General features: G+C 43.7%; 1 protein-coding gene across 1 annotated transcript in view; it reads right to left on the reverse strand.

The window, feature by feature from the left end:
* Positions 1-5,017: 5,017 nt before the first annotated feature.
* Positions 5,018-25,228, reverse strand: part of LOC139409668 (transmembrane protein 132C-like) — a 147,660-nt gene continuing 127,449 nt past the window's right edge. The window contains exons 8-9 of the mRNA XM_071155083.1: positions 6,772-6,963; positions 5,018-6,076 (exon numbers count right to left, since the gene is read on the reverse strand). Of these exons, the coding sequence (XP_071011184.1) occupies positions 5,018-6,076; positions 6,772-6,963 (1,251 nt within the window). The remainder of the gene's footprint in view (positions 6,077-6,771; positions 6,964-25,228) is intronic.

The raw sequence follows: 25,228 nt of genomic DNA on the forward strand, positions 1-25,228 counted from the left end.
TCACTGATCTAACTCATAAATCATCTCACACACACACGCACACGCGCACACGTGCACACACACACACACACACATGCATACGCACACACACCAGCAGTGTGATAAGGCCTGCCAACTCCAATAGAGAAATATTTGTGAAAGAACCATTTATTAAGTTTCAAGTTTTAATGTCACATGAACAAGTACAGTGAAATTACTTTCTTGCAAACTCAAAACCCAACAATGCAATAATCAATAATAATGTATTAATAGAAAAATACAAATGAGAAATAAGAATAAGAAATATGAAATACACAATAAAGTAAGTAAGTAAGTAAGCATACTATATACAGGATTTTTTTGGTCAGTGTGCAGGGATACTGGAGTGATGGAGGTAGATATGTAAGGTGACTAGTCAACAGGGTAACAGAGTTGTAGCAGCATGGGTGTGAGTGGGTGGGCGGGTTTGTAGAGTCAGTATAAATGTACAGTATGTGCATATTATGTGTGAGTGAGCAAAAGATCAAGTGAGTATTTGTGTGTGTTAGAGTGACAGTGTGTGTGAGTGTGTAGGGCCCTGTGTATGCACAAATCAAATACAAGGTCATTAAAGATACAAGGTTAACTCAGATAGTCTGTGTAGCTATTTCGTTAGCTATTTATCAGTCGCATTGCTTGGGGATGGAAGCTGTTCTAGAGCCTGATGGTGTCAGACTTGATGCTCCGGTACTTCTTGCCGTGCGGCAACAGAGAAAAAGTTCTATAGCTTGGGTGGTTAGAATCTTTTCCGGGCTTCTTTTCACACTGCCTGATAAAGAGGTCCTGGATGGCAGGGAGCTCAGCCCCAGTGATGTCCTGGGCTGTCCGTACAACCCCCTGTGGCACTATGTGATGGAGGGCGGTGCTATTGCCACACCAACCAGTGACGCAGCCAGCCAAAATGCTCTCAATGGTACAGCTGTAGAACCTGAGGGGGAAGAGGCACTTCTTCACAACTGTGCGTGTGTGTTTGGTCCATTTTAAGTCTTTTGTGATTTGGACACCAAGGAACTTGAAGCTGTCTACCTGCTCCACTACAGCTTTGTCATTGTGGATGGGGGTGTGCCCCCCCGAAAGCTGAGCGGCGGCGATATGAGGTAAGGCAGCGCAACAGGCACGAGAGATGCGGGGCACACGGGTAGATTGGCGGAGTCAGGCGATAGACCTGAGCCAACTCCCCATGCTTACCGGAAAAAGCGTAGTACTGGTCAGGCACCGTGTTATGCGGTCAAGCGCACGGTGTCGCCAGTACGTGCTCATAGCCCGGTGCGCTCTAGGCCAGCCCACCCACAAGTGCCATGCGAGAGTGGGTATCCAGCCAGGGCGTATTGTGCCGGCTCAGCGTGTTTGGTCTCCGGTACGCCGTTTCGGCCCAGGGTATCCTGCGCCGGCGCTGCGTGCTGTGTCTCCGGGGCGCTGGGAGGGTGCAGTTCCATGCCGGGTGAATGTGGGCATTGAGCCTAAGGGAGAGGTGCGAGTGGTATGCACCAGACCTCCAGTGCTCCCCCACAGCCCAGTTCAACCTGTGCCTGCACTCTGGAGGGTCCGGGCTAAAGTGGTCATCCAGCCTAGAGGAGTGGTGCCAAGGCTGCGCACCAGAGCTCCAGTGCTCCCCCACAGCCCGGTCCTTGTGCCTCCTCCACGCACCAGGCCTCCTGTAGGTCTCCCCATCCTGTTGGGTCCTGTGGCAGCCCCACGCACCAGGCTGTCTCTCCGTCTCCTCCCTCCAGGTTCTCCCTCCTGTCCGGAGCCGCCAGAGTCTCCCTCCTGTCCGGAGCCGCCACTGTCTCCCTCCTGTCCGGAGCCGCCAGAGTCTCCCTCCTGTCCGGAGCCGCCAGAGTCGCCCATCAGTCCAGAGGCGCCCTCTACGAGGGTCTTCAGTCCGGGGCCCGCTGCGAGGGTCCCCTAAGTGGGCCAAGACTGAGGTGGAGCGGGGTCCCTGTCCCGCACCCGAGCCGCCGCCGTAAGAAGGCCCACCTGGACCCTCCACTTTAGAGTCAGGTTTTGCGGCCGGAGTCCGCACCTTTGGGGGGAGGGGGGGTACTCTCACGCCCTGGCCATAGAGAGGCTTTTTATTCTCTATTTTGGTTAGGCCAGGGTGTGACTAGGGTGGGCGTTCTATGTTCTTTTTTCTATGTTTTTGTATTTCTTTGTTTTTGGCCGGGTATGGATCTCAATCAGGGACAGCTGTCTGTCGTTGTCTCTGATTGAGAACCCTACTTAGGCAGCCTGTTTTCCCTTTATGAGTTGTGGGTAGTTTTCTGTTTTGTGTTTCTGCACCTGACAGGACTGTTTCATTTTCGTTCATTCTCTTGTTATTTTGTTTTGTGTTAAGTAAAAAAAACAAACATGAACACTTACCACGCTGCGCTTTGGTCCACACCTTCTTCACACGACGACCGTTACATCCATCTTATTGTCAAGTGACTATACATTGGCCAGTAGAATGGAGGGAAGAGGTGACCTGTTTTCCCTTCACCTTAATCTCAAAATAATCACAAAATAGCTCAATTGAGTCAGAGCTTGCAAAACGGTGGCCATCCAGTTCCGTGCATACTGTATGTGCGCGCACACACACAGGCACACAAGTATATGGTGGGAAAGTGGGGCGAGTTTAATCTGTTTAAGGCCAGGATCAATAGAGAAAGAACAGTGAGCAGCTGAAAGAGACAACAGGACAAACAACAGTAAAGAAGGCCTCACTCTCTCATACTCTCTCATACTCTCTCATACTCAGTTCACAAACATATGAACTCTGCCACTTATTCATTCAGGCTTTCAAACTGATTTACCAACTCATGTTTTACTCATCAAAACAATTCATTTCAATAAAAAGCACAAGGTTCCAAAAACTCTCTACTGCGCTTCAAATTAAAACCAACCCTTCCAACAGAAGATCATTTAGGGTATTGTATTGGTACAGTGTGTTATCTAAAAACACACAGAAAATGCATAAAAAGTTCAGCATTTTGAATGGGGACTGATTGCATCCCTCCCGCTCTCCTCTTCACAGGTGCTGGGGCTTGTACTTCATTAGAATATCATTGACATCTGGGTTGTTAAATGGGTACAATAATTTAGCTTGAAGGCATGTACTGTATATACTGTCAAGTTTGACATTAACATGTAGTAAACCACATCTTAGTAATCCTTAATTAGCTTTCCCATTCACAAAGAGGAGCCATACCTGTGTTCTATGGGACAGATACAAATTGTCTAGGAAAGGTACAAAATGCTTTTTAATGCATTAGAGTTGGAGAGGGAACTGTGACATACACTATGAGTAGCATTAGAGTAAATGGTGGAAATACATGTGATACTCATCATTAGGGCCATTGAGTTTTTCCTAACCACATGACCTGACCAGGAAAAACTCTGGTCCCCATAGGCTAATATGTGATCAAAATATGGTAATAGTTCTGGTGTTGTAAGACAACTCTCGGTCAGCCATGTCTGAAGTAGTACTTTAGGGATGCAGACATCACAATAACTTATTTCCCCAGCTTACTATCTGCCTGGCAGATGCACAAATGCACAAACACCAAATTGCCGATCTCATTAGAGCAGCAGTCGGTTTGTAGAAATGAATAGGTTGGGTGGGTAACTAAGTCTGGACAGATAGATAGAGGGATGAATTAAACGTCTAGACAAATGAATCAAACAGAAACAGGAGAGAGAGGTTTCACCTTTTAGTTTTAATCAAATCCAGAGGCCATTTTGAAAACAGTAAGGGATGGACATCTATGGATCTGATTGACGGGGAGGAAGGAGGGATGGGGATGGACTCGTCAGGATTTTTGCCACAGAGCGGATCACTATTCCACCTGGAACTCAGCAGCTCATGTCATTAGAGTTTAGTTTAATGTACTAGCATCCTTATACTAGTATGCTATACTGATCTGCACCAACCATTGGTTCTGGTAATAGACCTGTACTATATTGTGTGTTTGGGTTCGATGACTCAGTCTAAGTGAAATAATCTGGAGTGATTATGGTCCATCTGAAAGTGGAATAAATAGATACAAAATGTGGATTTAACACGATGTAGCTCACCAACAGTTACGCTCACCAATAATTACAGGTAAGGTCAGAATTAAACTAATTACACAAGGAGTAAAAATCTCCATATAGGCTACAGGTTTTACCTAGAAATTGGAAACAGTCAAAGGAATCATATCAACTACCTTGACAACAAAATAACAAAAGAATGTCACAAACAGCAAGTAGGAGACACTCCTGTTGACTTCTAATAATAGAGAGAAAAGGAAAGATAAGAAAAAAATGACAAAATAATAAGAAAACACACAACCTAGAGCTCAGCTATTCAATGAATGTCGTGTCTTTGACAGGGATGTGTGTGAGAGAAGCATGTGTCTTATAGGGAGGACTCTACAGTATGTACACATTTATTTCTGATGGATCAACAGGAACTAAGACAGGCTTTGTCTTCAGTAACATGCATGTTGATCTCTGGAGAACAAAATGAAATGCAAAAAGGAGGACAGACTAAAGAAAGACGTTACAAAATATTCTCTCATACTCCAAACCAGTCTCTATGCTCAACTTATTTACAATTTTAATAGCTTTGAACACTTCTCTCAGACTGTAATTGCTTAACAACATAATACACAGCAGAATAAGGAAATTATGATTTAAAAAGTCAACAAAGAGAGCTGTGCCTGAAAAACTTATTTAATTTTGTTATCTAAAATTAAAGACAGGGAGCAGATATATCTACTAATTAAAGTGTCATTCAAGTTTAAAAAATTCCCACATATCCAATGTGGTGTAATGGCAATTTGAGTTTCCCCTCATTTCTGATCCTTGACCATTCTGATAGTAACAATGGAAACAACAATGGCTGGAACGCTCCATCTTGTTGTCATAGCGAGGTACAGTGCCAACCAATTTCAATAAACGCACCACTCATTCCCTCCTTACTCTGAAGGCATTCGGGTGTGTTAGAGTTACTCATTCGTCCACAAAAATACAAGCGTCTCTATACAACGTTCTTTGTAGCGTTCTCGTTCAACCTCTCCATGTAATTCCGGAGCTCTTGCGAGTCCCCGAGCTCGATGTCTGGACACACCCACTTAATGTCGTTGGTCAGTCCGAGTACCAGTGGGCTCAGAACTGGGCATCCATTATTGGGCTTGACGTTGGAGAAGGTGGTGAATTTGACCCTCTTCCTCTTGGTGGTGGGTGAGTTGAGTGACTCGTTCCTACCTCCCGGACAGCTTCCCTGTGCACTGCTCTTCAGGGCCCCTCCATTCAGCAGCTGGCTGCCCTCCTCCAGGGTTGAGCCCAGCTCGTCCTGCTGCTGCTGCTGCAGGCACAGGCCCTCATCCTGGCCAAGCCACACCCAGTCGTGGGCATGAGGCATTGCCTCAGGGGCCTCCAGGGGCAGCTCCTTGCTGCGGTACTTGAGAGCGTAGGAGATGCAGTTGATGAGGAAGACTAGGATGGCCAGGCAGAAGACCCCCAGCAGGGCATACATACCGATCTCCAGGTCTGTGAGGCCACGGCGGGACGACAACAGGTCCTCCTCTGTGCTGTGGCCCCGCGGCAGCTCCGCCTGGGCAGGGAACTCAGAGAACTCTCCAGGGACTCCTCCGTCGGCCAATAGCCTGTCCCCGTTGGGCCTCACCGGGATGGGGGCCTTAACCGTGGTAGCGTCCCGATTCATGATTCCAGCCTCAATGTCAGAGATGGAGCCTCCGTAGTAGGGCGCGTCTGGTCGGGTTCTGCCTCCGGGGCGGCTGTACAGCTCCTCAGCGCTGCCAAACCTGACACTGATGTTTCCTACCCCGGCTGCCAGGATGATGCGTCGCTTCGTCTTCCGGCAGATCTCTGATGATGTCATCTCTACGCGCACCAGTAACCCTTGACCTTCGCCCTTTGCCACGATAACCGGCCACTTCCACTCGGTACTGCGCTGTACTGACACCACCTGCTCGTCCAATGAGGTGGCTGTGAGCACAAAGTGGGCGGGGTCATAGTGGTCCAGAGGGGTCATGGAGCCGTCACTGAACTGAAGCCAGGCACTGATAAGAGATTCCTGAGGAACCATACATACACACAAACACACACACACACACGCACACACACAGACATCAGTGCGTCACCAGTCTTGTTTTTCCATCAAAAGGGTAAACTAAACAACACTGTCTGAGTAGCGCTTCAACAAAGCCAATCTCTTCCCACATCTCTACTCTAGAACACCAACTCCCCTTGGGACATACTGCAGCTTAAAAGGAAAGAATGCTCCCTGTCAATGTAAACTGTTACTGTTACTAGACAAAAGCAACCGGTATCTGCAGGAATCACATCTTTTCATCTTTATCAAGAGAGAAAAAGAAAGAAAGAGTGAGTGTAGAAGTAATGGGAGAGAAAGAACCCCGACAGATGTACAGAGATGTTTTAATTAGCCAGATTTAAAAGCGCAGGAGAATTTCAGCTGAGCAGGAGGTCTCTGCAGCTGTTCCTCTGAAAATGTGTTAGTTTCAGAAGCAAACATCTTCATTGAGATTAGATCAATAATTTGATGTCAGAATCTGATCATATTCACTATAAAGGATAAAATGGCAGCCAATGTGACTCCACCTATTCCAGGTGAGAAAGTTACAGTTTACCTTTATCACATATCTCATATAAACATATTGAAAATTCCCATATACAATTTCTATCTATTGGTCAACATTTGATACTGTATGTTTGGTGCAGTAGGTTGCTGAGTCATGTGTGTGTGGTTACCTGTTTAAGTTTCTGCATGACTTCCTGTGTTGTAGCCGTGGCGACGATGGCCCTGTTGCTCCCTGGGCTGAGCTGGAGGGACAGAGAGAGGCCAGAGACCAGCTGCACTCCCAGCTCTGTCACACTCACTTTGTCTTCCAGAACCCTGACCATCCGCTCAGCCAGGATCGAGTCAGACAGAGGGGACATCACCTACAACATTATACACACACATTAGTATACAGACAGACAAACACACACACACTTGTATTGGTTCAACTTCAAATATATCATTTCACATCACCTGTACAAGCACTCACACTGAAGCCAACACCATCAATAATGGACAGAGGGAGGAGCGAAGACGTCAACATGACAAGTTTATATTAACACTGAAGAAAGAACATAATGATGGAGGAACACCATGACCCAAGCTTTTTCATAATGTACAGTGCGTATATTAATCAAGACAAGATGATGCATGTACTGTACACTCAATGGCGTCTGCGATCACCAGCTTCGCACTCAGACACACTCAGACACACACACACTCCGCCTCATCTCTCTGACTGGCAGTTCCCCGGCTCCGGGGCCTGCGGGAGATGTAAGCATGTAAATGTGAGTGATGTGTGATGAGAAGGGAAGTACTTCCATCCACTCCCATTAGGTCTGAGTCTCCTCTCCACCATCCTCCTCTGCTCCACCACCCGCCCACACACAGACTCACGCTTCCACTCCCTCCACACTGCCATAATGAACTGTCAGCACTGATCACTGCCTCATCTGAAAAGGACCATGGCCAACACACTCCTCCTCCACAGCACCATACTATTAAAGCTGCATGCTACTGGCTGCATGCTAACTACATAGCTAAACACACTGGGAACACACCGGGCCAGCTGTGTAGATATGTGTACTATGGCACCTGTAGGGCTGGGTCGAAGGTCAAACATATAAGGCCCAGGGGTCATTTGCGATCGGTTTAAGAAAGCTGGTGGTATGACAGAGGTCACTACAGGAGAGGAATTTAACATAAAAAATATATTTTCATCAAAATGAGTTTTTTTCCAGAAATGCCTTCTTGAACATGAACTTTCGTGTCCGTTAATAACAAACTTGTATGTCATCCTTAAATATGAATCAAATTGTTACATTACAAGCCTAGTTGGTTTAGCCACAGACAAAGGGAGGAACCTTCCCACTAGCCATGATTGGCTGAGATAATGGATGGGCTGGACATGACGAGACATGAGTTCTGATTGGTCTGCTATGTCGCAGGCGTCTGTCTAAAACATGAGCTGCTCAGATAATCCTTGCGACCACATTTACAAAAAAATATATAGCCAAGGAGAACTGCACAAGTGTTGCTACTGCTCTCAACAACATTGCTGCCATGAATTTAGCAGGCGCTATCGACAAAGGTCAGTGGGAAAAAGTTGAAAAGAGAAAAGTACTTTCTGGAGAAAGATCGTGCCATGTTGACTCGCTTTGACTTTGAAAACGAATCAGACGATGAGGAAATCAACAACAGTGTTGTTGTCATGGAAGAAGTGAAATCAGTAGACTGCCCACTGGAAAAGGAGTATGAGAAGGAGATGGAGAAAATGTGGATGTTTGATTGCAAATGCAGAGGGAGTCGAAAAGAGAACACAGAAGGCTGTTGTATAAAATACCCGTCTCCGGATTACATATTCAAACTAAGGCTAACAATGGCCATGAAGCAATCATCCATGTAAACGGCTAAGAGTCTAGCTACATTTCAGATATTATGCGTTTCTAATTTTGACATTTTCATTGCAAGTTGAAGCCTACTGTTAGCTAGCCACTCTAAGGCTTCATGCCACAATGACTACTGCCCTGTAGCACTCACTTCTGTAATCATGAAGCGCTTTGAGAGGCTGGTTATGCACTCCATCCTCCCAGCAACCTAGACCCACTCTCAGCACCGCCCCAACAGATCCATAGATGACGTAATCTCAATTGCTCTCCACACTGCCCTCACCCACCTAGATAAAAGGAATACCTATGTGAGAATGCTGTTCATTGACTTCAGCTCGTCAGCAAGCTTAGGACTCTAGGTCTGTGCACCTCCCTCTGCAACTGGATCCTGGACTTCCTGACGGGCCAACCCCAGGTGGTGAGGGTAGGCAGCATCACCTCTGCCTCGTTGACCCTCAACATATGGGCCCCACAGGAGTGTGTGCTTAGTCCCCTCCTGTTCTCCCTGTTCACCCACGACTGCGTTGCCACGCAATACTCCAACACCATCATCAAGTTTGACAACCACATGATGGTCATAGGAGGCCTGATCACCGATGATGATGAGTCAGCCTACAGTGAGGAGGTCAGTGACCTGGCAGTGTGGTGCCAGAACAACAACCTCTCCTTCAACATCAGTAAGACCAAGGAGCTGATCGCAAGCATGCCCCCATCCACATCGACAGGGCTGCAGTGGAGCAGGTCAAGCTTCAAGTTAGTCCAAATCACTAAATACTTCAAATGTTCCAAACACACGCACACTGTCATGAAGAAGACGCGACAGCGCCTCTTTCCCTCAGGAGGTTGAAAAAGTTTGGCATGGACAGTCGAATCGTCAAAAAGTTATACAGTTAGTTACCTGTAAACTTGATCCAAACATTTCAAACAACTTTCCTAATCCAACTTTAGGTATTTTTAAATGTAAATAATTTATCAAATTTAAGACGGAATAAACTGTGTTCAATACCGGAGGAAAACAAATTGGAGCGAGCTTTCAGGTCACGCGCCTCAACCACAACAGTACACTTCACTCGACCCTCGCTCTGAACAGGGCTACTTCTTAATTTCTCAAAGGAAAAACATCAACCAATTTCTAAAGACGTTTGACATCCAATGGAAGCAATAGGAACTGCAAGCAACTGCCTTAGAATTCTAGATTCCCATTGAAAATACATTGAAAAGAGAGTGACCTCAAAAAAATAATTCCTGGATGGTTTGTCCTCGGGGTTTTGCCTGACAAATAAGTACTATGCGTATTCTAGCTTCTGGGCCTGAGTAGCAGGCAGTTTACTTTGGGCACACTTTTCATTCGGACGTGAAAATAGTGTCCCTAGTCTTAAGAAGTTTTAAAGACTACAACCACTCAAGCCATAGACTATTCTCTCTGCTTCCGCACAGCAAGCAGTACCGGTGCATCAAGTCTGGCACCAACAGGCTCTTGAACAGCTTCTATCCCCAAGCAGTACAACTGATAAGTAGCTGTCAAAATGACTACGCGGACTGAGTTAACCTTTGAACTTTATTGACCTTTTATTTTAATTTTTTCACTGTCTCTATGCACACTCGCTGGGCCCTACACACTTAATCCATCACCTACTCACTCACACATAATATGCACGTACGTTTATACTGACTCCACACACACACACTCCCTCACATACAAGCTGATTCTACTCTGTTTATCTTATATCCTGCTGCCTAGTCACCTTACTCCAATACATATCTACCTTCCTCACTGTAGTGTCCCTTCACATTGTGAATATGATATTGGAACTGACCCTGTATATAATACTGCTTACTTACTTATTGTATTCTTCAAAAAAAAAATTATAGTATTACATTGTTATTGATTATTGCATTGTTGGGTTATGAGTTTACAAGAAAGGCATTTCACTGTACTTGTGCATGTGACATAAAACATCTTAGCTGGCTGGCATTAGCTGGCTGGCTCTCTAACTACATGCATGATCTTTGTAGTAATATTATTAATATCACAGAAAACCATTTGCATTTCTAGGTGTAGCCTACTGTTAGCTAACTAGCTAACATTGAATCCATTTGGTTAGCTTTAGCTACCTGCAGATACATACTACACCATGTCATGCATGGTGGCTAGCTATGACAATCTGCTTGTATTGCTTCTATATGGGTTGGGATTATTGTTCAGAAGGCTAGCTAGCTACATGTCTAAACAAAAGACTCCACTTTGCCAGATGGTTACATGATTATGGCCATCTATGCGAACAGATTCTAGGCAATAGAGACCCATCCACTTAGATATATGTTATTGGGGAGAGGTTATAGCCTCTCTTTCACATGACCTATCAATTTAGACAAGTGTGTTCCTGGGTAGGCCTCATCTAATAATGATCAAATATTTGTATCTGGAATTGGTCTTTCACCATTTTGGTATTGTTATATTTTATTAGGAAAGCAGCATCTACTCTTCCTGGGGTCCACACAAAACATGAAACATAACATAATACAGCACATTCATAGACAAGAACAGCTCAAGGACAGAACTACATCAATTAAAAAAAGGCACACATAGCCTACATATCAATACATACACACACACACACTATCTAGGTCAGATAGGGGAGAGGCGTTGTGCCGTGAGGTGTTGCTGTATCTGTTGTTTTAAACTATGTTTGCAGTTCATTTGAGCTATAAGAGATGGAACAGAGTTATATGCAATGGTAGCTCTTTATAACTCTGTATGCTTTCTTGAATATGGGGACTGTGAAAAGACCCCTGGTGGCATGTCTGGTGGGATAAGTGTGTGTGTCAGAGCTGTGTTTAAGTTGACTATGCAAACTATTTGGAATTTTCAACACATTAATGTTTCTTATAAGAAGAAAAAGTGATGCAGTCAATCTCTCCTTAACTCTTAGCCAAGAGAGACTGGCATGCATACTATTTATATTAGCCCTCTGATCACAATGAAGAGCCTGGGCCAGCTGCAGCTTAAATAGGTCCTTGCAGCACTCGACCACACGACTGGACAATAATCAAGATAAGACAAAACTAGAGCCTGCATGATTTGCCACTGCAGAACACGCCTGACTCTCCTCCACCAGTCATACAAGGAGAATGGTCTAATGTCTTCCATCAACAAGAGAGCTAGCCCAAGCAAGCACTGGTTACAACTGAAGCATGAGGACTTGCAGCAAGTTGTGAACATCAACAACTATGCAAAGGATAATGAATAGTATGAACAGGACAGAAAAACTTTGATGGAAGGCTGCTGCCATGTGACAAAAACAGAGGTGGGGCGTCTCCACAAGGAATCGATGACAACACTTGGTATGTAAAGCATAAACAACACATTCTGATTGTTTCATTTACCACCAACGTGATTGGAACTACTTTTATTGATCTTGCATTTTTATAAAGTGTAATTTTACCTGGAGTTTTTCCTTATTGTAGTCAAATCAAATTAAATGTTATTTGTCACACGCGCTGAATACTACAGGTGTAGACCTTACTGTGAAATTGTAACGTTCGTCGTCTTCCTCTTCTGAGGAGTAAGAGAGATCGGACCAATTTGCAGCGTGGTAGTGCCCATTTTAATAAGACAAACTGAACACTACAAAAATAACAAAGTGACACAACCAAACCGGTCCCGTGTGGTAACTAACACGGAAAATAATCATCCACAACTCAAAAGTGAAACCAGGCTACCTAAATATGGTTCTCAATCAGGGACAACGATAGGGGCAGCGATACACAGCTGCCACTGATTGAGAACCATACCAGGCCAAACACAGAACTCCCAAAACATAGAAAAAGGAACATAGACAACTCACCCAACTCACGCCCTGACCATACTAAAACAAAGACATAATAAAAGAACTAAGGTCAGAATGTGACAGAAATGCTTACTTACAAGCCCTTAACCAGTTTTAAGAAAATGTTTACAAAATGAACTAAAGTAAAATATTTTTAATAAAATCAAAAACTAACAGAAAAAGATTACATAACAATAACAAAGCTATACACAGGGGGAGGTACCTAGTCAATGTGCGAGGGTACAGGTTAGTCGAGGTAATTTGTAAAGTGACTACAGTATGCATAGATCGTTAACAGAGAGTAGATGCAGTGTAAAAACAAAGGGGGTGGGTCAATGTAAATAATCTGGGTGGACATTTGATTAATTGTTCAGCAGTTTTATGGCTTGGGGGTAGAAGCTGTTACGGAGCCTTTTGGTACTAGACTTACCATGCGGTAGCAGAGAGAACAGTCTACGACTTGGGTGGCTAGAGTCTTTGACAATTTTTGTTCCTTCCTCTGACACCGCCTAGTAAACTCAACAAAAAAAAGAAACGTCCTCACACTGTCAACTGCATTTGTTTTCAGCAGACTTAACGTGTAAATATTTGTATGAACATAACAAGATTCAACAACTGAGACATAAACTGAACAAGTTCCACAGACATGTGACTAACGGAAATTGAATAATGTGTCCCTGAACAAACGGGGGGTCAAAATCAAAAGTAACAGTCAGTATCTGGTGTGGCCACCAGCTGTATTTAATGCACAGCATTGAGATTGCCTGCAATCACAACAAGCTTAGTCAGATGATGCTGTGAGACATAGACCCAGACCATGACGGACCCTCCACCTCCAAATCGATCCCGCTCCAGAGTACAGGCCTCAGTGTTTTTATTTATTTATTTTATTTCACCTTTATTTAACCAGGTAGGTTGGTTGAGAACAAGTTCTCATTTGCAACTGTGACTTGGCCAAGATAAAGCGGAGCAATTCAACACATGGAATAAACAAAACATACAGTCAATAATACAGTAGAACAAAAGAAAACAAAGTCTATATACAGTGAGTGCAAATGAGGTAAGTTAAGGAAATAAATAGGCCATGGTGGCGAAGTAATTACAATATAGCAATTAAACACTGGAATGGTAGATCGGCAGAAGATGAATGTGCAGGTAGAGATACTGGGGTGCAAAGGAGCAAAATAAATAAATAAATACCAGTATGGGGATGAGGTAGGTAGATAGATGGGCTGTTTACAGATGGGCTATGTACAGGTGCAGTGATCTGTAAGCTGCTCTAACAGTTGGTGCTTAAAGCTAGTGAGGGAGCAGCAGAGAACTGGAAGGAAAGACAACCAAAGGAGGAATTGGCTTTGGGGGTGACCAGTGAGATATACCTGCTGAAGCGTGTGCTACGAGTGGGTGCTGCTATGGTGACCAGTGATCTGAGATAAGGTGGGGCTTTACCTAGCATAGATAACCTGTAGCCATTGGGTTTGGCGACGGGTATGAAGCGAGGGCCAACCAACAAGAGCATACAGGTCGCAATGGTGGGTAGTGTATGGGGCTTTGGTGACAAAACGGATGGCACTGTGATAGACTGCATCCAGTTTGTTGAGTAGAGTGTTGGAGGCTATATTATAGATGACATAACCAAAGTCGAGGATCGGTAGGATGGTCAGTTTTACGAGGGTATGTTTGGCAGCATGAGTGAAGGATGCTTTGTTGCGATATAGGAAGCCGATTCTAAATTTAATTTTGGATTGGAGATGCTTAATGTGAGTCTGGAAGGAGTGTTTACAGTCTAACCAGACACCCAGGTATTTGTAGTTGTCCACGTATTCTAAGTCAGAGCCGTCCAGAGTAGTGATGCTGGAAGGGCGAGCAGGTGCGGGCAGTGATCGATTGAATAGCATGCATTTAGTTTTACTTGCGTTTAAGAGCAGTTGGAGGCCACGGAAGGAGAGTTGTATGGCATGGAAGCTCGTCTGGAGGGTTGTTAACACAGTGTCCAAGGAGGGGCCAGAAGTATACAGAATGGTGTCGTCTGCGTAGAGGTGGATCAGAGAATCACCAGCAGCAAGTGCAACATCATTGATGTATACAGAAAAGAGAGTCGGCCCGAGAATTGAACCCTGTGGCACACCCATAGAGACTGTCAGAGGCCCTCCGATTTGACACACTGAACTCTATCAGAGAAGTAGTTGGCAAACCAGGCGAGGCAATCATTTGAGAAACTAAGGCTTTCGATTCTGCCAATAAGAATGTTGTGAGTCGAAAGCCTTGGCCAGGTCGATGAATACGGCTGCACAGTAATGTCTCTTATCGATGGCGGTTAAGATGTCGTTTAGAACCTTGAGCGTGGCTGAGGTGCACCCATGACCAGCTCTGAAAACAGATTGCATAGCGGAGAAGGTATGGTGGGATTCGAAATGGTCAGTAATCTGTTTGTTAACTTGGCTTTCGAAGACCTTAGCATGAGCAGAGACCCAGGTGTTTTTCAGAGTCAGTAGAATGGCTTCTTTAGTGTCTTAGATTTTCATAACGGTGACCTTAATTGCCTACCTGTCTGTAAGCTGTTAGTGTATTAACCACCGTTCCACAAGTGCATGTTCATTAATTAATTGTTTATGGTTCATTGAACAGGCATGGGAAACTTTACAATGAAGATCTGTGAAGTTATTGGATTTTTTGGAATTATCTTTGAAAGACAGGGTCCTGAAAAAGGGGCGTTGCTTTTTTTGCTGAGTTTATATAGGAATCAATCTTTACCTGTTTGGTGGGTCGTCTGAGGGCATAGAGGGATTTCATATACAGTGGTTAGAAGAAGTATTTGATACACTGCCGATTTTGCAAGTTTTCCTACTTACAAAGCATGTCGAGGTCTGTCATTTTTAGCATAGGTACACTTAAACTGTGAGAGACAGAATCTAAAACAAAAATCCAGAAAATCACGTGCATTTTATTGCATGACATAAGTATTTGCTACATCAGAAAAGCAGAACTTAATATTTGGTACAGAAAACTTTGTTTGCAATTACAGAGATCATATGTTTCCTGTAGTTCTTGACCAGGTTTGCACACACTGCAGCAGGGATTTTGGCCCACTCCTCCATACAGACCTTCTCCAGATCCTTCAGGTTTCGGAGCTGTCGCTGGGCAATACGGACTTTCAGCTCCCTCCAAAGATTTTCTATTGGGTTCAGGTCTGTCCTCCCCTCAATACGGTGCAGTCGTCCTGTCCCCTTTGCAGAAAATCATCCCCAAAGAATGATGTTTCCACCTCCATGCTTCACGGTTGGGATGGTGTTCTTGGGGTTGTACTCATCCTTCTTCTTCCTCCAAACACGGGGAGTGGAGTTTAGACCAAAAAGCTCTATTTTTGTCTCATCAGACCACATGACCTTCTCCCATTCCTCCTCTGGATCATCCAGATGGTCATTGGCAAACTTCAGACGGGCCTGGACATGCGCTGGCTTGAGCAGGGGGACCTTGCGTGCGCTGCAGGATTTTAATCCATGACGGTGTAGTGTGTTACTAATGGTTTTCTTTGAGACTGTGGTCCCAGCGCTCTTCAGGTCATTGACTAGGTCCTGCCGTGTAGTTCTGGGCTGATCCTTCACCTTCCTCATGATCATTGATGCCCCACGAGGTGAGATCTTGGATGGAGCCCCAGACCGAGGGTGATTGACCGTCATCTTGAACTTCTTCCATTTTCTAATAATTGCGCCAACATTTGTTGCCTTCTCACCAAGCTGCTTGCCTATTGTCCTGTAGCCCATCCCAGCCTTGTGCAGGTCTACAATTGTATCCCTGATGTCCTTACACAGCTCTCTGGTCTTGGCCATTGTGGAGAGGTTGGAGTCTGTTTGATTGAGTGTGTGGACAGGTGTCATTTATACAGGTAACAAGTTCAAACAGGTGCAGTTAATACAGGTAATGAGTGGAGAACACGATGGCTTCTTAAAGAAAAACTAACAGGTCTGTGAGAGCCGGAATTCTTACTGGTTGGTAGGTGATCAAATACTTATGTCATGCAATAAAATGCAAATGAATTACTTAAAAATCATACAATGTGATTTTCTGGATTTTTGTTTTAGATTCTGTCTCTCACAGTTGAAGTGTACCTATGATAAAAATTACAGACCTCTACATGCTTTGTAAGTAAGAAAACCTGCAAAATCGGCAGTGTATCAAATACTTGTTCTCCTGTAAGTGTCCGTGTTAGTGTCCCACTCATTGAAAGTGTTAGCTCTAGCCTTTAGCTCAGTGCAGATGTTGCCTGTAATCCATGGCTTCTGGTTGGGATATGCACATACTGTCACTGTGGGAACCACGTCGTCAATGCACTTATTGATGAAGCCGGTGACTGATGTGGTATACTCCTCAATGCCATTGGATGCATCTCTAAACATATTCCAGCCTGTGCTAGAAAAACAGTCCTGTATTTTAGCATCCATGTCATCTGACCAATTCCGTATTGAGCGAGTCACTGGTACTTCCTGCTTTAGATTTAGCTTGTAAGCCAAGTGGAGGGCGAGGGAGAGCTTTGTATGCGTCACTGTGTGTGGAGTAAAGGTGGCCTTATACAGGTCATTGAGTGCAGTCTTAGTTGAGTGCAGTCTTATATTTTTACTATTTTCTACACTGGAGAATAATAGTGGAGATAACAAAACTATGAAATAACACATATAGAATCATGTAGTAACCAAAAAAGTGTTAAACAAATCAAAATATATTTTGTGTTTGAGATTCTTCAAAGAAGACACCCTTTCCTTTGATGACAGTTTTGCAAACTCTTGGCATTCTCTCAACCAGCTTCACCTGGAATGTTTATAGTTTTGATGTCTTCACTATTATTCTACATGGTAGAAAATAGCAACAACAACAAAAAAACCTTGAACGAGTTGGTGTGTCAAAGCTTTTGACTGGTACTGTAGATGAGAACTCTCTTGGTAGATAGTGTGGTCTACAGCTTATCATGATGTACTCTACCTCAGGTGAGCAATATCTTGAGATCTCTTTAATATTAGACATCACGCACCAGCAATTATTGACAAATAGACACAAATCCCCGCCCCTCGTCTTACCAGACGTAGCTGCTCTGTCCTGTCGATGCACAGAGAAGCCAGCCAGCTCTATATTATCTGTATCGTCGTATAGCCACGTCTCGGTGAAACACAAGATATTACAGTTTTTAATGTCTTGTTGGTAGGATAGTCTGAATTGTAGATTGTCCAGTTTTTTCCAATGATTGCAAGTTGGCCAATAATACTGCGGGTAGTGGTGGTGTACCTACTCGTTGGTGAATTCTTACAAGACACTCTGCCCTCCTCCCCCCTTTTCTCTGTATTTTCTTTTCGCGAATGACTGGGATTTGGGGTTTGTCTTGACAAAGAATGTATATCCTTCGTGTTGGACTCATTAAAGAAAAAATCGTTGTCCAGTTCGAGGTGAGGAATTGCTGTTTTGATGTCCAGAAGCTCTTTTCGGTCATAAGAGATTGTAGCAGCAACTTTATGTACAGAATGAGTTACAAACAATGTGAAAAAAAACGAACAAATAAGTATAAATGGTGCCATTATCAAGGAAGGCTACTACTTTTACCACTTTTAGTCTTGAAATCTTTGGCTGTTTACTACACTACCTTACTCACTCTGTTGAGGACATGGCCTCACAAGTGAATACTTAAAGAGATGGGTGGGGCTAAGGCTTAAGAGGGTGGGAACGATGCTGAATGGGTGTGAACAAAGAGGTATAAAAACTGAACCAAAACTTTTCAAGGACCATTTCTCTTTTTAAGTGGGGTTACAAGTTTATAAACGTTCAAAGCAGCATTACTTTGCCATTGTTATTCCGAATGCAGTTTATGACAGACCATTTTGAAGCTCTGAGTCTGTACTTCTGTCAAATGTCAAAAACACCTGTTAAAATGTTGGAATCGTCGGAAAGAGATGAGGTGTCACATCTGCAGTCTGTGGTTTGAAGTGATATGACCTCCCCACATGTGTTACCATGAGCATATATGTAGAGATACCTTGTTGTTAACTTGATGCATTAGGTCTATTTAGGACTATTTTATTATCTAAGTGGGTACATTGTGTCACTGGTCAGATTAAGCCAAAGCTTTATCCTAAAACCCAGCAGCACACCTACCACCACATTTTCATTCAATGTCCTTTAATCTACTCTAGAATTAAGTGAAATAAAATAATACATTAACAAAAGTAACTTAGAAAAGTAAAGAGGGCCTTTTTATATTACATCTGTTGGTGACATTGTGGAGGCATTGTCAAAACAATGAACCATTCGAAGCTGTATTTGAAGCTTGGGAAAAGCAGTGATTGCGCCTTTAAAAGCTAATAACCGGTTTTATGAGGTAAAGTGATTAATCAATTTAGCAGCAGCTAAAACAACAGGGCAGGGAGAGATGCATCTGACACATGAAATGGGTTTTATTATTGGTAACCTTGGAGACCCAGGACCATCTACTCCCTTTTCAGCAGATTTCTTTTTGATAGTTTGATTACAAGACCCTCCTTGACAATCGCAGTGATTGCTCTTTTTATCAGATTTTAATTCCAGACGATTGAGGAAGCTCTTGTTTGTAGCTGGATCTAAAATCACTCCAGTGAAGCGAGAGGCAATTTTGCTATCAAATAAAACTTCAAAGGCTCTCTAACAACACTGTCAATACTCATTTGAGGCTGCCACATGTGGGGTTCTCTGAGTGCCAGTGTGTGTGTGCGCGCTTCAGGAAGGAGAGGAAAAAATAAATGAAGAGAGAGGAGAGCATAGTGTGTTCTGTTTTTTGCGTTTGTGTGTTTCTTTGCATGTGAGTGATCAGCATCAGAACTATAGATTTGTTTACTGTGTGTGTGTGTGTGTGTGTGTGTGTGTGTGTGTGTGTGTGTGTGTGTGTGTGTGTGTGTGTGTGTGTGTGTGTGTGTGTGTGTGTGTGTGTGTGTGTGTGTGTTGGCGTAGCAGTGGGATGTCTGTTTTGATTGTCCCTTGTACATATCGTTTTTCTTCGTACATATTTTTATATATAATTTTCCATCTTCTGACTGAACATAATCTCCTGCAACCCGCCTCACCCAAAGTGGTATGGATCGGCTATTTTTTACACTTTAGAACCGGAACCCCCTTCAGCAGCTAGCCAGCTAACCAGCTACTAGCTAGTAGTCAGTTAGCCACTGCTAGCGGTCATCACCGTTAAGTCGGACATCTGCCAGCCTCAGCCCGGTAAACTCCTGCTAGCCTGCACAGTGCGAAATCAACACAGAGCATATCGGACTGCTTTCCTCTACCACATTTTCGTACCGCAAGCTCTGAACCTTTACTCCGGATCATCGCAGCTAGCTAACTGCTATCCGAGTGGCTACTCCTGGCTAACATCTCTGTCCCGAAGCAAGCACCAGTTAGGCTGGAGCTAGCCTCGAACCAGGCCCATCTCCTGGCTAGCCGAAGAGATCCATCAAGCACTTCCTGGGCTTCAATTACCTATTTTGACAATTGGCCTGGAGCCTATGCTGCTGACAGGGAGCCCTGCCGATCCATCACGTCTGGTCTACCGACGTAACCGTCCGAGGGGGTTTCTGTCCCGAAGCAAGCACCAGTTATCCTGGAGCTAGCCTGGAGCTAGGCCCATCTCCTGGCTAGCCGAAGAGATCCATCAAGCACTTATTGGGCTTCAATTACCTATTTTGCCAATTGGCAAGAACCCTTTGCTGCCGACACTGCGCCCCGCCTACCCATCACGACTGGTCTGCCGACATAACCGTCCTAGGGGGTTTCAACAGGCTCTCCCATTGCAACTTCCCCCTGAGGCCCATCTGCTAGCCTACTGCTAGCCCCGACCTGCTAGCTGTCTGAATCGCCGTGCCTCCAGCTCGCCTAGCTACTCACTGGATCCTATGATCACTCGGCTACACATGCCTCTCCCTAATGTCAATATGCCTTGTCTATTGCTGTTTTGGTTAGGACTGTTTGTCTTATTTCACTATAGAGCCTCCAGCCCTGCTCAATATGCCTTAGCTAGCCCTTATGTTTCACCCCCCACACATTGCGGTGACCGCACCTGGCTTAAATGGTGCCTCTAGAGACTAAACCTCTCTCATCATCACTCAATGCCTCGGCTTACCTCCACTGTACTCACATCCTACCATACCCTTGTGTGTACATTATGCTTTGAATCTATTCTTCTTCAGAAACATGCTCCTTTTACTCACTGTTCCGAATGCACTAGACGACCAGTTCTTTTAACCTGTTGAAACTAGGGGTCATTTTTTTTATTTTGGGAAAAATAACATTCCCAAAGTAAACGGGCTATTTTTAAGGACCAGAAAATAGAATATGCATATAATTGACAGCTTAGGATAGAAAACACTCTCAAGTTTCCAAACCTGTAAAGATATTGTCTGTGAGTATAACAGAACTGATATTGCAGGCAAAAGAATGAGAAAAATCAAATCAGGAACGCAGCGGTTTCTAAATAAGAGTCCCTTCCTATGCTTCCCTATTGAGCAGTGAATGGGATATCAACAAGATTCCTTTTTCTATGGCTTCCTTAATGTGTCTCGTATCACAAGACATAGTTTCAGGCTTTTATTTTGAAAAATGACCCTGAACGACAACATTCTGTCAGTGTCCACCTGATGGCTCTTTGTGTATTTCTCGCGCAAAAGACAGAGGTAGCCATTTTTCCACCCGGTCTTACTGAAAAAAGCACTGTTGCAGTTGATATATTATCGAATAGATATTTGAAAAACACCTGGAGGATTGATTATAAACAACGTTTGCCATGTTTCTGTCAATATTATGGAGCTAATTTTGAATATTTTTCGGCGTTGTCGTGACCGCAATTTCCGGTCGTTTTCTCAGCCAAACGTGAAGAACTAATTTTTGGGGGGAAAAGGAACATTTGCTATCTAACTGGGAGTCTCGTGAGTGAAAACATCCGAAGCTCATCAAAGGTAAATTATTTAATTTGATTGCTTTTCTGATTTTTCTGCTGCTAGCTAGGCATAATGCTATGCTAGGCTATCGATAATCTTACACAAATGCTTGTCTTGCTTTGGCTGTAAAGCATATTTTCAAAATCTGAGATGACAGGGTGATTAACAAAAGGCTAAGCTGTGTTTGAATATATTTCACTTGTGATTTCATGATAAGATTTTTTGTCCGTTGTGTTATGCTACTTAGTGTCAGTTGATGACAATTCTCCCGGATCCGGGATGGGTAGTTGTTAAGGGATTTTTTATTAATAATGACTAATTATGTATACATTTCAATCAGGACTGACTAATCAGAATACTATTATGTTACAGTATAGATGTATGAATTTTCTTTTAATCCTAGTACTGAATATAATGTGTGTAAATATAATCAAGAATTAATTAATTAATCAAGAACTGTCTGTTCCTTGGTAGAAATGAATGAACTTATAGTCAGACTGGCTAGAATGCTTATCTACACAGGCAGACCTTGGCTTGGTCGTAAATTATCTAAGTAGGTTGAGACGGTGTGGGAAGGCTTGAGAACTATACAGCAATTGTACTGGAGTGGAGATGAGACGGGATGGTACGAAAACTAATGACGTCATTTTCAGTTTATAACCTGTGGTAAACTGTATCATGTTCAGTACTCTTGAGAATAAATGCTGCTGATTGATTTTGAGACTGGTCTCTGTCCATTTTATGCAAATAAGAGTCTTACAAATTCTTAGGAATTGACAGAGTGTTTAATTTTAATTGGGTATTAAAACATATAGGAATTTAATTCCTGTAACAGTAGTTCCAAGAGTTAACCTTTAGCCGTGTTCTTATCCTACTCCTCCCTCTGTTCCTCTGGTGATGTAGAGGTTAACCCAGGCCCTGCAGCCCCCAGCATCACTCCAATTCCCCAGGCGCCCTCATTTGTTGACAAATGTAACCGTAAAAGCATTGGTTTCATGCATGTTAACATTAGGAGCCTCCTCCCTAAGTTTTTTTTTTCACTGCTTCAGCACACTCCGCATTCCCGGATGTCCTAGCCGTGTCTGAATCCTGGCTTAGGAAGGCCACCAAAAATCCTGAAATTTCCATCCCTAAATATAAAATTTTCCGACAAGCTAGAACTGCCAAATAATTTGTGCTTCTACTTTTAAAAATTCACCATTCCAGAAACAAGTCTCTCACCGTTGCTTCTTGTTATAGACCCCCCTCATCCCCCAGCTGTGCCCTGGACACCATATGTGAATTTATCGTCCTCCCATCTATCTTCAGAGTTCGTACTGTTAGGTGACATAAACTGGGACATGCTTAACACCCCGGCCGTCCTACAATATAAGCTAGATGCCCTCAATATCACACAAATTATCAAGGAACCTACCAGGTACAACCCTAAATCCGTAACCATGAGCACCCTCTTAGATATCATCCTGACCAATTTGCCCTCAAATACACCTCTGCTGTCTTCAACCAGGATCTCAGCGATCACCTCATTGCCTGCGTGCATAATGGGTCCACAGTCAAATGACCACCCCACATCACTGTCAAACGCTCCCTAAAACACTTCAGCGAGCAGGCCTTTCTAATTGACCTGGCCCTGGTATCCTGGAAGGATGCCTGGTTGCTCTTCAAAAGTGCTTTCCTTTCCATCTTAAATAAGCATACCCCATTCAAAAAATGTTGAACTAAGAACAGATATAGCCCTTGGTTCACCCCAGACTTGACTGCCCTTGACCAGCACAAAAACATCCTGTGGCATTCTGCATTAGCATCGAATAGCCCCCGTGATATGCAACTTTTCAGGGAAGTCAGGAACCAATTTACTCAGTCAATTAGGAAAGCTAAGGCTATCATTTTCAAACAGAAATTTGCTTCTTGTAGCACTAATTCCAAAAAGTTTTGGGACACTCTAAAGTCCATGGAGAATAAGAGCACCTCCTCCCAGTTGCCCAATGCACTGAGTATAGGAAACACTGTCACCACCGATAAATCTATTATAATTGATCATTTATTAAGCATTTTACCACGGCTGGCCATGCTTTCCACCTGGCTACCCCTACGCCGACCAACATCTCAGCACCACTGCAGCAACTCCCCACCCCCACCCCCACTCCTCCTTCACCCAGACCGTTGATGTTCTGAAAGAACTGCAAAATCTGGATCCCTACAAATCAGCTGGGCTAGACAATCTGGACCCTCTCTTTCTAAAATTATCAGCCGAAATTGTTGCAACCCCTATTACTAGCCTATTCAACTTCTCTTTGTGTCGTCTGCCTTTCCTCCCAGTTCTCTGCTGCCAATGACTGAAACTAATTGCAAAAATCTCTGAAGCTGGAGTCTTATACCTCCCTCTCTAACTTTAAGCATCAGCTGTCAGAGCAGCTTACCGATCACTGTACCTGTACACAGCCAATCTGTAAATAGCACACCCGACTTTCTCATCCCCATATTATTACTTACCCTCTTGCTCTTTTGCACCCCAGTATCTCTACTTGCGCATCATCATCTGCACATCTTTCACTCCAATATTAATGCTAATGTCACGCCCTGACCTTAGAGATCCTTATTTATTCTCTATGTTTGGTTAGGTCAGGGTGTGACTCGGGTGGGAAAATCTATGTTTTCTATTTCTTTGTTGTTTTGCCGAGTGTGGTTCCCAATCAGAGGTCTATTGTTGTCTCTGATTGGGGATCATATATAAGTTGTGATTTTCCGTTTGAGTTTTGTGGGGTGTTATTTTCTGTTTAGTGTCTGTGCCTGACGGAACTGTTCGTTTTCATTTTTTTTGATTGGTTATTTTTGTTTGAGTGTTTCTTGAAAATAAATATCATGAACACTTTCCACGCTGCGCTTTGGTCCACTCTTCCTTCCACCGATGAGAGCCATTACAGCTAAATTTTAATTAGTTTTTGCCTCTAGGGCCTATTTATTGCCTACCTCCCTACTCTCCTACATTTGTACACACTATACATATATTTTTCTATTTTTCTTTTCTTTTGTGTTATTGACTGTGCGTTTGTTAATGTGTAACTCTGTGTTGTTGTTTTTGTCGCAGTGCTTTGCTTTATCTTAGCCAGGTCGCAGTTGTAAATGAGAACTTGTTCTCAACTGGCCTACCTGATTAAATAAAGATAAGCCCCCTATAATAGCACAGTAGGGGAGGGACAGTGACATGATGGCTTTGTAGCAGAGTGAATAATTACAGGGTTATCAAGGTTGCCGTTAACATTCATAATGTGCCTCTCCACTCTTATTGAGTCATAGACATTCTCAAACCATCCAAAAGGACGCAAAAAAAATAGAGGGTCAACACAGTGCAACCATTGATATGATTTCTATCAATTTCGCTTCTGTTTCTGCCTCTGGGCCAAGGTCGCCATTGGAAATGAGAAAAGGTTCTCAACTGACAACCGGGACAACATAAAGGTAATAGGGCATTGTACACCGACACACACAACTGAAACTCATCAATAAGGAGAAGAGATGCAGGTCCATGGCTCAGGCCTTGGCAAAGCTGTTGTGCTGTTGGGGAAAAGCTTGATCGATTGTGTTTTACACCGTAAGTGGACACAGTAATGATCTAAATGGGATGGGGCATGTGAGTGTGGTGTGTGAGCCTACATGCCCTCAGAGACTCAGCAGCCTTTATTGGCCGTGCCGCAGTCTCACGTTGCTTTGTCAGGCCCTGATTGGCTAAGTGTTTATGTTGTGCCGAGATCGATTCTGTTGCCTTTTTAAAGTCTCCCTTGCAACGAGCCTCGGTCTACTTCGTATTTTCCAATCGTTCCTCCTCCACTCCCCATCCTCTATTATTTTGTCCAAGCAGGTGCTCTCTTTCTTTCTTTCTCTCACTCTCTCTTAATCATGTTGTTTCTTTCTCTCCCTTGCTCTCTCTCACAAACGAATACTCTCATTATCACTCTTTCCCCCACTATCTCTCTCTCCCCCTTTCGATCA

The sequence above is a fragment of the Oncorhynchus clarkii genome, chromosome 5 (genome assembly GCF_045791955.1).
Source record: "Oncorhynchus clarkii lewisi isolate Uvic-CL-2024 chromosome 5, UVic_Ocla_1.0, whole genome shotgun sequence".
NCBI lineage: Eukaryota > Metazoa > Chordata > Actinopteri > Salmoniformes > Salmonidae > Oncorhynchus > Oncorhynchus clarkii.